Source organism: Macrobrachium nipponense, chromosome 26 (genome assembly GCF_015104395.2).
Source record: "Macrobrachium nipponense isolate FS-2020 chromosome 26, ASM1510439v2, whole genome shotgun sequence".
Classification (NCBI taxonomy): domain Eukaryota; kingdom Metazoa; phylum Arthropoda; class Malacostraca; order Decapoda; family Palaemonidae; genus Macrobrachium; species Macrobrachium nipponense.
Genome location: NC_087215.1, coordinates 38,988,936 through 39,002,229, shown reverse-complemented (window position 1 = coordinate 39,002,229; position 13,294 = coordinate 38,988,936). Strand labels below are relative to the sequence as shown.

The following is a 13,294-nucleotide window of genomic DNA, read 5'->3' as shown; positions in this document are numbered from 1 at the left end:
AGGCTCAGACCAACAGAGACCAAGCTCCGTGTCATGGTTCTTAAATGATGTTCTCAGATTGGCCTCAAACACTGATAATTCATGCAATTATATATCTTTACTAAGGAAAACACTCTTCCTCTTAAGTCTGGCCTCAGGAGCCAGAATATCTGAACTGTCGGCTCTCTCCAGAGATCCAGGCCACATAGAATTTCTCCCCTCAGGAGAAGTTCTCCTTTCCCCAGATAGAAAATTCCTGGCCAAAAACGAGGACCCCTTAATGAGATGGGCCCCCTTGGAAGGTACCTCACCTTCCCCAAGACCCTTCTTTATGTCCAGTAACCACCTTACGAGCCTTCCTCTCAAGGACATCTTCTAGATCATCAGGTCCTTTATTCTTAAGGGAGAAAGGTGGCACTATTTCCTTAAAAGGAATTAGACAGCAAATCTTGTACTTTATTAAACAAGCCAATCCAGATTCCTTCCCTAAAGTCCACGACATTAGAGCTGTAGCCACCTCAATTAATTATTTCCAACACATGAATTTTGATGACCTTAAGAAATATACAGGCTGGAAGTCACAGACAGTATTCAGACGCCATTACCTGAAATCCTTAGAAGCTTTAAAATTTCCAGCAGTGGCAGCGGGAAACACAGTTTCCCCTGACCCTTTTTAAGTAGTTAGCCATAGATCCAGATCTCCTTTCTACCTGCCTCACTAACATCCTTCCTGCGACCCTGCCACCAGGTTCACCACTAACCTATAAGCCTTAGTTGCAAAGGCTATAGAGTGAGGTTTTCCTTATTTTTTTGCTAGGAATCCTCACATTTCTATATATTTCATATTGTATATATTGCCTTAATTTTCATTATCATATTGTACTCCTATAATCTTTATTAGTAATAAGAGTAATCTAACTAGTCTAAGTAAGTTTAAGTGTAAATCCATTAATTTGTATGTTTTACAAGATTATATTCGTTTTTACTTAATTTTACTTTTATTACTTTCCTTATTTTGTTTTCAACTTACCAAGCTTGTGGCAATTCTCTGGTACTATTTCACAAAGCGACACGGGCTTGGCCCAGAAAAGGATCTGGGCAATGGCCCGTGTCGCCCAGTGAAATCCCCCCCTTTTTTTATTAACCCCACCCTTTAGCCCAAGCTTGGTTCTCTGATATTAAAGGATGGCCGCTAGAGGTGCTGTTGTTAGCGTGGGATGGTTAGTAGTAGTAGTTGCTGACGCAGCTGTGTATCAGCTCTCTCTAGCAGGAGGATTTTGTGAAGGAGATATCTAAATGACAAGAGGCCCGTGGTAGTGGCTTCACTCGCCCCAGAAACCATACCGACACCCTCTTTTTATTTAGGGTGAGCGAGTCAGAGTACTCTGACATTCCATTTTTGCTTTTCTCTGGTAATGTTAGCAATTTTTACCTTAGAAATATGAACTAAAAGGATATTTCACTGGGCGACACGGGCCATTGCCCAGAAATAGATTTTTCCTTTGTCAAAATCCCTTTATTAACTATGTTTACTTGCTGTGGTTTACTTTCATTTTTTGCAAAAACTTGAGTAAGCAAGGGATCGAGATCAGTGCACTTAGACATGTGCTTTTTGATCTGTTTATACACATCTAGTTCCGTACTGTCGGGCGTTAGCTTCTTGTCAAAACACCGTACTAAAGCTTCGGGCAACATAACTGTGATGCAAGTCAAATATGTAAGCCTAATAAAATCTTTCACTGCAATATTGCCTCTCGTAACCCAAGGGGAATTACGCAAACTATCCTGATATTCATTTAGTCGGTCAGCAATTAGTGCCGCCCTCTGTTTGAGGTAGGAAACCATTGACCCGACCTTGAAAAGAAGCAATTGCAGAGCGCGCACTCACCAATGTCACACAAGATTGGGGTTACTGGGTGCGGAAGAGCTGGCAGCAGCTGTGGTTGCCATGATGACTTTAGTTTTTTCTTATCACTACGATTCCTTGCAATCCTATCAAAATATCTATATGAATACACTCGTCCACTGCGTAAACGCATATGCAATATAAAATAAAAAAATGTGTTGCAGATAATAACAGTCCCCCTAAATGATAAGATTAAAAACAGATAATATGATAAAGATATTTCCGGAGGACTTCTGGAAGAAAAAGAAATTAGCAACAAAGATAAAGAATCCGTAGTTGGAGAGAGATTCCTGCAATGAAGGAAGATTAAGATTACATATAACTCACCCCAGGAATAATGGACGATCGACTTGTGTATGGATAGCACTTCACTGACACACACCTGAATGAACAGAGAGTGTACTTAGCTGCGGTATTTAAGAGGAAGGTCGTATTGTTTTGATGACGTCACAGCCTCGCCTTCTCGTCTCGCTCCGCGGCTGACTGATATTTCACCTCGCCTTCTGATCCTGCGTAGTTTATTTGTAGAATGATTCGCTTCCCTTTGAAGATCCGATGCTGCAAACACGTCCGGTTTGATTCTTGAAGATATGTGTTGAAAGTCGTTCTCTAAACGTTGATTTAGCCTCTTGAATTCATCTCGTTGAAGGACATTTATTAGTGTCCGTAGGATGCTTATAGTTGCCTCTGTTGATTGAAGATCCTCTTTCCTCTGTTGACTTTTGATATGTTACATTTTCGAGGATTCTGTTTGCTTCGGTTGACGTAGAGACGTTCGACTGCCACCATATATACGGGTCTCGCCTAAGTATAGGAAGGCGACCCATTGAGTGTTATAGCTTGCGAATGTCATACGCAAGTATGGTGTTTCTACTTCCCATTTCGTTAGAGTGACTTCGATGCAGAGAGATTTCTAAGTTCCCATTAGCGTCTTCCTTAAGGGGGCCGGCCAGTTAATAATGCCATTTTTTAAGGACAGGACTTTGATATTCATACCACTTAATAAGGTGACTTGGGACATCTCCAAACCGCATATGATTTTCGCCTCTGACCTTCGGTTTTGTGACGCCAGGGCGATTTATCCCGAAAATAACCATTTTTCAAATTCTATCTCCTCCCTTGATATTTAATATTAAGACCTAGGATTACTACCATATATAGACCTGATGTAGACCTCCAATCGAATGAGGAGTTTTTTTTCGGAGTCATTTTTTTGCTAGATATGAATTTTTCAATATGGTAAAAAAATAAACCCTATAAATCAGGAGAAAAAATTTATTAAAAAAAATACGAAACAAACATTGGAAAAAAGGGCTCTATTTGATTGTTCTATAATGGCTTTCGGAGTTATATACCAAATTCCAATGTTATAGCTTTAAAATTAAGTGAGAAGATAGATTTTGAAGGTCAATAAGTATAGTTTTGAGATACGGGCGTTCAAAGTTTTCCTTCGTATTTCTATAAAGACAATGTTAATAAATAATGATTATTATGAATGTATATTTCTTTTTTGTGTATTAATAAACCAAAACTATTTTATTTATCATAATTTAATCATAAATGATGATCCCTTTGCTCATATATCGTAGCCTGGGGCACTGCTTGAGGCAAGATGGGGCACTCCTTCCTACGCAACTCTCTCTCCCCCCTTCACTAACTCGGCTTATTACAGTGAATTTTCTTCTTCTGTATGTTAGCGAGATGTTTTCCTTGTATTTTCCTCTTTGGCATGATGACATTCTTGCCGAAACAAAGATAAACAAACATAAAGGCAAGAGAATGTCAAAGGTGAAACTCGAAGGTGTACTCTCTTTTTACAGACAATTTAATAAATCATGATTATTAAGAATTTCATATTCCATTTTGGGTATTAAAAAACCAAAACTTTATTTATCATAAATGAAGATCTCTTTGCTCAAAGATCGTAGCCTTGGGTACAGTGTGACGTGTGCTGTCAGGCAAGACGGGGGCATTACTACGCAACCCTCCCCTCTCTCTTCACTAACTACGCGTATATTATGATATTCTGTAATAATACTTGAGCGATTTTTCTTCGTCTGTATGTTAGCGAGATGTTTTCCTGGTCTTTTCCTCATTGGCATGATGAAATTCTTGCCGAAACATACATAAAAGCAAGCGAATGTCAGAGGTGAAATCGAACGTGTAGAATACTTGAAGTTTGTGCTCGCACTGATGGTTGGACTTGGTAGCTGACTGAAGTGAAGTCTCCTTTCTCGACTCAGGGAATGTCTACAAATGCCATTTCTCCCAATTTCTTTGACTATAATTATCAAAATTTACAATAATAGAAGAAATATTGCATTTTCTTGTATGGATCAATGTTTTAGGCTTATTGAGTTACGTTAACTAATTACCCTATAACTACGAGAGTAAGAGGAATTTTGATGAAATATTTCGTATACGTATTCTCAATTGCCATATGAAGCTCCAATGAATTTTTTCATGACTTTGCATTTTTTGCCCTATACCCCCATATATAAGGGTTCCGGCCAGCCCCTTTAAGTGTAGAGGCGATGACTCAAACTCTGAGTTAACAAGCTTTAACAATTTATTAAGAACTACATCTCTGGAGTAGAGGAAGAGTTGGTTTCAGAGAACTGCTCTTGATGGAGAGAAGTAGAGATCTAAAGTTACAAAGTCTTTCTCAAAGATAGTAGAACAAAGCTATCTCAGCATACATAACATACAGAGAGACGAACATGTGACTAGGAAGTCACGTGTTACCTCTGCAGGTGATAGGTCACCATCTTCTCATAGGAAGGCACTGTGACCTGTTTTGCAAGAAAGAATAATGATTACACAGGCAAATGCAAACCAGGCCACTGCAAGCATAGCACGCAGTGTCTAGCTTACGTCCTGTTGTGGATACATATCACGCTCCTATCTCGCCAGTGACCCTATGGGTCATGGGGGTATTTTCATATATATAAAATATATTATTTATAATGTAATTTATTACATATACGTCCAATCGGCACCCAATAGACAATTTATATCGACGTTTAATACGTCCAATCGACGTTAAAGGGTTAAGTTAAATAAGTAAGTTAAACGTTAAAAGACGAGACCGCTTCCTAACGAAATGACCGTTGGCTCATATCAGCCGTCCAATATTGGCAGTCTAGCCTTTGTGGAAAATTGATATGTTGACCTACCTTTAAGTTAACCCAGTTTGGACCCACACTCTTAATTCACTCCTAAACTAAAATACAAATCCTATATATTTAATCAATAAACCCAGCAACCTCTAATTATATTTATGGAAATAAATTGGTACATTGACAAGAAATGTTATTTTACTTACCGAATTTTCCGACGACAGATCAGTGTATATGGCTGTTTTAAATTTTGGTTGCAGATAAGGATTTGGATAGGATATGGGTTAGGATAGGTACAAACAGGAAAGGAGATCATACAAACCAATTATCTTAAGGGTTATTAATTTCTAAAACCCTACACTACGTAAATTAAACTCAAGACGAAGTTGACGAAACAAGTTGTTGCCCGTCTACCAGTGCTGTCTGTTTTAACAGAGCCCCAAAAACCCGCGCTCGGCTCGACCACTCGCTACCCCCCGAAAATGCCTATGTTAGGTCAATGGTTCTTATCATTCCCTAAATCAATTAAATAATTTCTTAACTAATTTGAAGGGACAGTTAAATCTACTTATTAAATCTATCTATCAAATATTTTAAATGCTAAGTAAAATTAATCAGATTATTCAAAATATAATATTGTAATTTCTGCAGAGCTTATACTAAAGAAAATGGGGTATAGTTATTTTGTAGCTCTTAGCAGTGACTTCGTTAAAGGTTAGAAAATGTATATGTACAAATAAACTTACAACATCCTCCCGGGGGGAGATAACACAAAACACACAGTTTTGTGTTAGGTTAAACAGTTTCATCATTAATCAACTGCTGTAAGAATCGCCTCGAGTTGGTGGCAGCTCTTCTCTTCAGTCTCTCTTCTTCTGCTTGATAGCCTTCAGAATTTTGACGGTCTCCTAAATTTTGCTCCGTAGCATCTACAGTATACACATCCTCTGGCTTAGAGACCTCCAGCGGGTAAAGTTTGTCAACTGACCTAGTTGTCTCTCCATTGCTTGTCTGTAGCTTCACAACTCTGACCAGTCAATCAGAGCTGGGCATCAGCTGAATGACCCTTGCCAATTTCCACATGCAACGAGGGGTGTCATTATGCACTAACACCACATCTCCTACTTTAATCTTAGTTTGGAATGGTTGGGTTGGATCCCCGTTGAAATAGTGTCTATCTCTTAGGGACTGCAAGTATTCCTTCTCCCAGTGTTCTTGGAATGCATGTATTACCTGAGATACAAACTTGAATCTCTCATTACATTGTTTGTGGTCAAGCTCAAAATCTGGGTCATTCAGGTAGTCCCGGTCTTTGGTAGTGGGTAACGAGTTTAACCGGTAGCCATACAACATATGTAAGAGGTCTATTGTTAATACGACGCTATCTCAGTGACAATGGTATTTAGTTCTTCAGAATTAATCCTCTTCTTGAATATAGCTTTCTTTAGTGCTGATTTGACACTGCCAACCTCTCATAGAAGCCTCCTTGATGGGGTGCCCTAGGTGTGATGAATGTCCATTTACAATTTTCCCTAGTCAGTGTGGACTGCACGTCAGTGTCATCATACAAAGACTGAATCAAGGAAGAACCAGTTTTGAAGTTAGTGGCATTGTCAGAAATCATTCGACAGGGGCAAGATCTTTGTGCAGTGAATCGCCTGAAGGAATTGAGAAAAGCAGTGCTGGTTAAGTCTTTTACCACTTCCAGGTGACAAGCTTGTGTTGAGGTACAAGTGAACATGACTATGTAAACCTTGTCCATTTCTTTAGTGGCTAGATTGCAGACAAGAATTTGTCCAGTCAAATCTACTCCGGTCACCTCAAACGGCCGGAGACTGTTCACTCTGCAAGCTGGTAGAGGTGGTGGAGGAGGCCGGCGCAAGGCAGGTCCTTCCAGACTGTTACATAGGTGACACTTTGTTTTCATCTTCTTGACACACTGTCTCAGTCTTGGTATCCAGTATTCTTCTCTCACCTTGCAAATTGTGTCTTGAACGCCTGCATGAAGAACATTTTCATGTGCTTGAATGACTATAAGTCCAGTCAAAGGAGAATTTGGAGGTAAAAGCAGAGGAAATTTACTGCTATATGAAAGGTGGTCCGCATTTTGTAGTCTCCCAGTGCATCGCAAAAGTCCGCTCTCATCCAGGAACAAGCCTAGGCATTTAACTCTGGTTGGAATTTTGAGGGAATTCTTGTTGAGGTATGACATCTCTGGGAAGTACTGACTGTGTGTGAAGCCAATAAGAATTCGTAAAACTTCTGAGTTTTGTACTTCATCATTTTCAGAGTTTACAGGTCCCGAGTTCTTAGTTTTACGATTCTCAATTGTACGCTTAAGGAGCCTAGTGAACTTAATTACTAATTTAGTGACATTTATAAGTTTAGGAAGGGAAGTGAACCTACGGACATCTATGGGACAAGTAGCTTCTTTACTGACAACTGTAGTTAAAACTTCTTCAGGTGTTTCAGGTGGGTGGCATGTAGATACTTCTGTCTGCTCTGGCCACATCTCTGGGTTCGGGAGCCAACTTGGGCCATGGAACCAAATTTGACTTTTCTTAAACTGCCGCATGGAAATTCCTCTAGAGACAGGGTCTGCTGGGTTTTCTTCACCAGTTACAGAGGTACCTCACTTCAGTGACCTGACTTTATCTCATTCACCCTGTTGCGGACATAGACGTTTTTAGATTTGTTGTTCTGAATCCAGTGTAGGGCAACTTTACTGTCAGACCATATGACAGTGTCAGTAATCTTGACACTATCAGTAGTGAAAGCGGTTCTGAGGTAGTCAGCTATTTTGACTGCACTATAGTTGGCAGTCAGCTCAAGTTGTGGTATGCTCTTCTTTTTGAGAGGGGCGACTCTTGCTTTAGAGAAAACCAGGTTTGCACCTTCGTGTTGGTCCATCAAATAGGCTGCAGCCTCATAGGCCTTTTCACTAGCATCACAGAATACATGAAGATAGTAGTTAGTCCCTCTGTTGGCTGTAAAACGTGGGAATTCCTTCCTGGTATGATAAGTTCTCAAGGTCTTTCTTGATCTCCGACCACTCTTCTTGAAGTTCTGGTGGCAAAATCTCATCACACCTTTTAGATAGTATCCAGACCTTTTGCATGAGAACTTTGGCTTGTATAATTATGGGAGCAAACAATCCTAGAGGGTCAAATACTTTTGAAAGGTTGCTCATAAGTAGCCGTTTGGTAAGCGGAGCTTCCTCAAAGGTAGGGGGTTTTATGCTTAAGTGGTCAGTCTTGTAGTTCCAATGAAGTCCTAGAACTTTGACAAGATCTGAGCCTTCTGTTGTTCCATCACCTTCTTGTTACCATTTCGTTGAAGGTTGGATCATAACTGATCCATTCTCTTAAAGGCATTCCGGCATCTGACAGAACTTCCTTTGCAACCTTGTAAAGGCTGTAGAGGCTGACTGTTGTAGGTAAGTGTCACGAGCAGGATTTTCCCCGCCACGACATTAAGATACGAGAAGAATAATACTATTGTACATATGCACTGTTGTCAGTCTTCTTGCCTGGAGACACAGGTCGGAGAATGGTACTGTCATAGTTGACACGGTGGGTATGAAGACTAACGTTTACGCTGCCTGGAAAATAGGGTAGGCCTGTCCTACCTGCTATTACATGATATTCCTTGTGTGTATGGGTCTTACTACTGATGAGGCCAGGTGATGTCTTCCCACTGGGAGGCAGTTGAAATGTTGAATTCCATTTTAGGGGTATTGAAGAAAATTCCTGGTATTCAGCTTGTTTCTTTATTACTCATTACATCATGCAAAATTTCTCCCAGGCCTAGTCTCCTGGACTTGATTAATTTACCTAGTCTTCAGAACTCCTGGACTAGATCTCTGGACTAGATCCCCTGGACTAGATCCCTGGAAACATTCATTTTATTTAATTTTTATTTCCAGAAAACAATACATATGAGTAGTTTAAAACTACAACAAAAATAACTCTTTATATTGAGACTTCAAAAAAAAATTTAACAATTACAGATTATGGGAATTGCTTTCCTCATAATAGGATAAGTATCAAACATGGAATCAATTAATAAGTGTAAACCATTTGATACTCTACTCCACACAGTACTAAATATTTGTACATAATATATGTCAATGGGTAAGGTTACTTGAAAGATTTCTGAGTAAAACTTACTAAAATGAGGTAAAATTAGGCTAAGGTGCCTTTTAACAGGATAGTCTAGCCTAGGCTTCTTCAGAAATTGTTAAGGAGAGCCTATGCAAAGTTTACATGGCTGATTTTTGACTAGGTTACAATAGGCCACAAGGTTAGGTTAGTTTAATGAGGGTACAGGCTAAGTTCTATGTAATTAAGTTTTCCATGAATTTATATACATATAGCCTAACTATACTTATCAAAAATAGTCATAATTCCTCATTCAAACAGGATTAGTCTAGGGTAGGCCTTCTTAAATTACTGTATAGCCTGGTCGAAGATCATGCTTGGCAGTGGAAATTTCCATGAGAGGTACCCTTTGGCACTGGTATTTGCAAAAACTTTATACAAACAAAACTTATAACTGCTTTTTTAATGTTTTCAATCCTGTCAAACGCTAAGTTACAACTCAAACTAACACAGCAAAATTTCATGATAACTAATGAACGTGAAGTATCTTTCACGACGATGAAAATTTGCTTGTTAAGGCATTGCAACATGTCTGACTAGGCAGGCAACTCTGCACTTGAATTCTCCGTCTGCTACTGTTCTTCCACGATAGTGATCTGTTCTAACTAATGAACTAATGGTAATATTACGACTTTAAAAGCTTACCTTGCAAGGGATAGATAATCATTTGTATTAATATTTGGTAAAACAGCCCAAAAGTGAAAGGATGGACCGTTTGACGTCCTCACACTCGAGAGCATTCATGATTCTTACACGTGTTGCTAGTGTTACCAAAATGCAGACGAAAGATTCAGGGCAGCGCTCCCATACTCAGTGAGAAAAAACAAAACAAGGGACTGGCTACACTGCCACACTCGTCCACAACAGAAACGAAAATATTTCACAGTTCCAATACTCTTACAATAGTAGCACAAAGATATTAGAGGAGGATGATGAATCAATTCCTAAATAAATCACTAATAATTAAAGGAATATTTTTCCCATTACATAAGGAACCAATTAAGTTGTCCACATAAAATTTGGTCATGAGGAAACTAACTTCAGGTGAAGTGGGGTAGGCTTCAAAGTGATGTTGCAAGGTCGACTGGAGTAGAAAAGGCGAGCAGGTGGCTCCAAAGAGAACTGATCTAAACCTATAGGCTTGAAGGTCCTTTTCATTGTTAAGATCTTTTAGCCAGATGAAACGTGTATAATCATGATCTCTAGGTTGGAGACCTACCCGTAAGGAGGCTTTGCTGATGTCTGCCGATACCACAAATGGGTCGAGACGGAATTTCAACAAGAAGTCGGTTAGATGACTAGTCAAGGATGGGCCAGAGTATAAGCAATCATTCAGACTAAGGACCTGCTTGTTCATCCGGGCACTTGCATCAAATGCAATACGAATGGGCGTTGTAGTTGGATCCTTAATCACAGGTAAATGGGGTAAATAATGGACATTTGTCAACTTGTGGTCTTCTGGCACTGTTTCAATGAAGCTGAGAGACAGTTGTTCTTTGATGATCTGGTCATAAATTTCCAGATATTTATTACTTTGTTTCAGCTTGTGAATAGTGCTGTTCAGTCTTTTCCTCGAGAGTGCTAAGTTGGTAGGGAGTTGTTTCTTATCGACTTTCCAGGGGAGAGATACCTCATATTGTCCTTCAACAATATTGATGGAATTCTTGAATTCTTCCGGTACAAATTTATCCTCAGGTGACATATCTTGATAAACAATTCCGACTGATTCTAGGGTCCAAAGCTGTTGGATAGGGTCTTCAGCAAATTTGCTATCAGACATCTCAAGTGGTATCTCTAGAGCAGCTTTGGAAGGTTCATCAACTGCTAGTCTCATTACAGTTACAGAATGAGTACTGATAAGGGTGTCATTACTAGGCAGTTTACCAGCGACCAGATATCCTAAGGAGGACTCAATCAGGTTCACTCCGTTTGCTTGTGGCGATGGATAAGTCAAAGTAGTGATCTATGCCAACAAGCAGTTTCACCTGGTCAATCTGACTACTTGACAAGTTAGGATCAGCTAGGGTGACATTCCTACTCTTCAGTTCAGAGACTATCTTACAGTCCACGAGGCCTAGCGCTCTGAGGTAGTTTAGGTACGACAATAGCCTTTAAAGTTACAAGGCTGTCATCGTTTACCCTGACAGGTACAGTGACCGTACTATATTCTCTAGGTTCTTTGGTATCCCAGAACCCACTGATGCTCAGTTGGACAAGATTGTCTCGTACAAGTTTACACTCTTCCACTGCCTCTTGTGTGATGAAGGTGCGTTGCGCCCCAGAATCAAACGGCGATCTAAGTTCCTTGGTGTTACCTGAGGGCAGACACCACTTTCATTAAGGCAGTAGGGAGAATTCCATTTGTTTGTGACTTTGTCTTTGTCACTGTCATTGTCTCCACAATAGTTCACAGCAGAGACTTCAGCTGAGGAATCAGGGCACAATGCTGAATGGTGCAGTCCAGTTTTACATGACAGACATTTGTGGAACTTTACAAGACAATCTTTTGTCTTATGGTTGGGTGAAGTGCATTTCACGCGACGATTTTGTGCGGTAAGTCTTGAAATGCGTTCTTGCGTGGTCTTGTAACTGTCACACTGGTAGGCTTTATGTTCTGGTCTATCACATAATACACAACTTTGAGTTCTAGCTGTCTTATTGTGCCGGAGTGAACGGAAATACTCAGATTCGTAACATCATGTTTCTTAGGGGTGTAAGAACTAACCTGAGTTTTGGTCTAATTATCTGATCTATTACAGAATACACAACTTTGAGTTCTAGCTGTCTTATTAGGCTGACCTGGAGTGACAGAAATACTCAGATTCGTAACATCATGTTTCTTAGGGGTGTAAGAACTAACCTGAGTTTTGGTCTGATTACCTGGTCTATTAGAACTTTTGTTAGGCTTGGGTTTTCTATGTGAGTAATCCTTATTCTTATCCCTGGGTTCAAAATCCAAATAAGACAAGGTCAGGATTATCTTTCCTAGCCCCTCCCTAATTCTAGGAGTGAGGGGTAGTCCCGTCCACACTTGTTTTGGATTTGTTCTTTCACCTTGCCAGGTAGTTTTTGGAAAACTAAAGGACCAAGTATCCAGGTTTGTTTCTTTCTATGCCTCTAACATATTGTTCAAGTTTAGCCTGGAAGCCACGTAGTTAATCCAGATCTACAGAAGGCTTAGGCAGGCCTGCTACTTGACAAATTAGAGATGAGGTTATTTTCTCTGGATCAGCATAAGTTTTCTTCAACATGTCAATGGCGTCTAAATAGTTTTCATTCGTGACAAGGATATTTTTAATCAGAGCTAGAGCTTCACCCTTCAAACATCCCTTCAGGTAATTAAATTTGTCAACAGCTCTCAGGTCTGGACAAGAGTGAACGTTAGACTCGGAAACATCCCAAAAGGGGGGTCATTCTCCATTGATCCCTTAAAAATCTGGTAGTGATAAAGACGGCAACTTAACCTCATGCAATGGCCTAAACTCTGTTGCAATACTCTGGGGTTTGGCTTCCATGCAAATGATTTTTAGTTTCTCCAAAACTTCAGTGCTTTGCATGATGACTTGGTTGGCATGACGCCGCTTTGCAGTGAATTGTGTTCTATCAGGTTCTTGCTCAGAGAACCCTTCTTCTTCAAGTTGAACTAAGTATATAAAGTTGAGTTCATACTTCTTTATTTGAGACTAGCCTAAGAGGACTCAACATCACTTGCCCTTTGAATTATGTCAGCAGCGCTTGTGCATAGATCCTTGCAGGTTTCCTCATAAAGTTGGAGGGAATATGCTAATTGTGTCGCAGACATTTTATGAGTTCAAAAGGTAACAAAGCAAAAAAAAAAAAAAAAAATCCCAGGACAACAACACAGGAATTAAAACATCCCACTGAGGATGCCAATCGTCCTTTGTGGGAAATTTGTTTCACTCAGTGGGAAGATTGAAGGAATATACTCTACAAAATTACGAGGGTAATTCCTTCCACTGAGAGTTCTCTAGTAATACAGTAAATTGTATAAAACGGGCTGCTAAGCACACAATTCTTCCGTGCGCCTAACGGGTTTTCAGACTTGTCAGAAATTCCAAAGGATTAATAATTGCTTTGTAAGTTTAAGTAGGCTAGTTAAATTGAGGTAA

General features: G+C 39.8%; 1 protein-coding gene across 1 annotated transcript; it reads right to left on the bottom strand.

The window, feature by feature from the left end:
• Positions 1-6,448: 6,448 nt before the first annotated feature.
• On the bottom strand, positions 6,449-7,516 carry LOC135199640 (uncharacterized). The gene has a single exon (XM_064227798.1). The coding sequence runs from the start codon at positions 7,514-7,516 to the stop codon at positions 6,449-6,451; it is 1,068 nt and encodes a 355-aa protein (XP_064083868.1).
• Between the last annotated feature and the right edge of the window lie 5,778 nt (positions 7,517-13,294).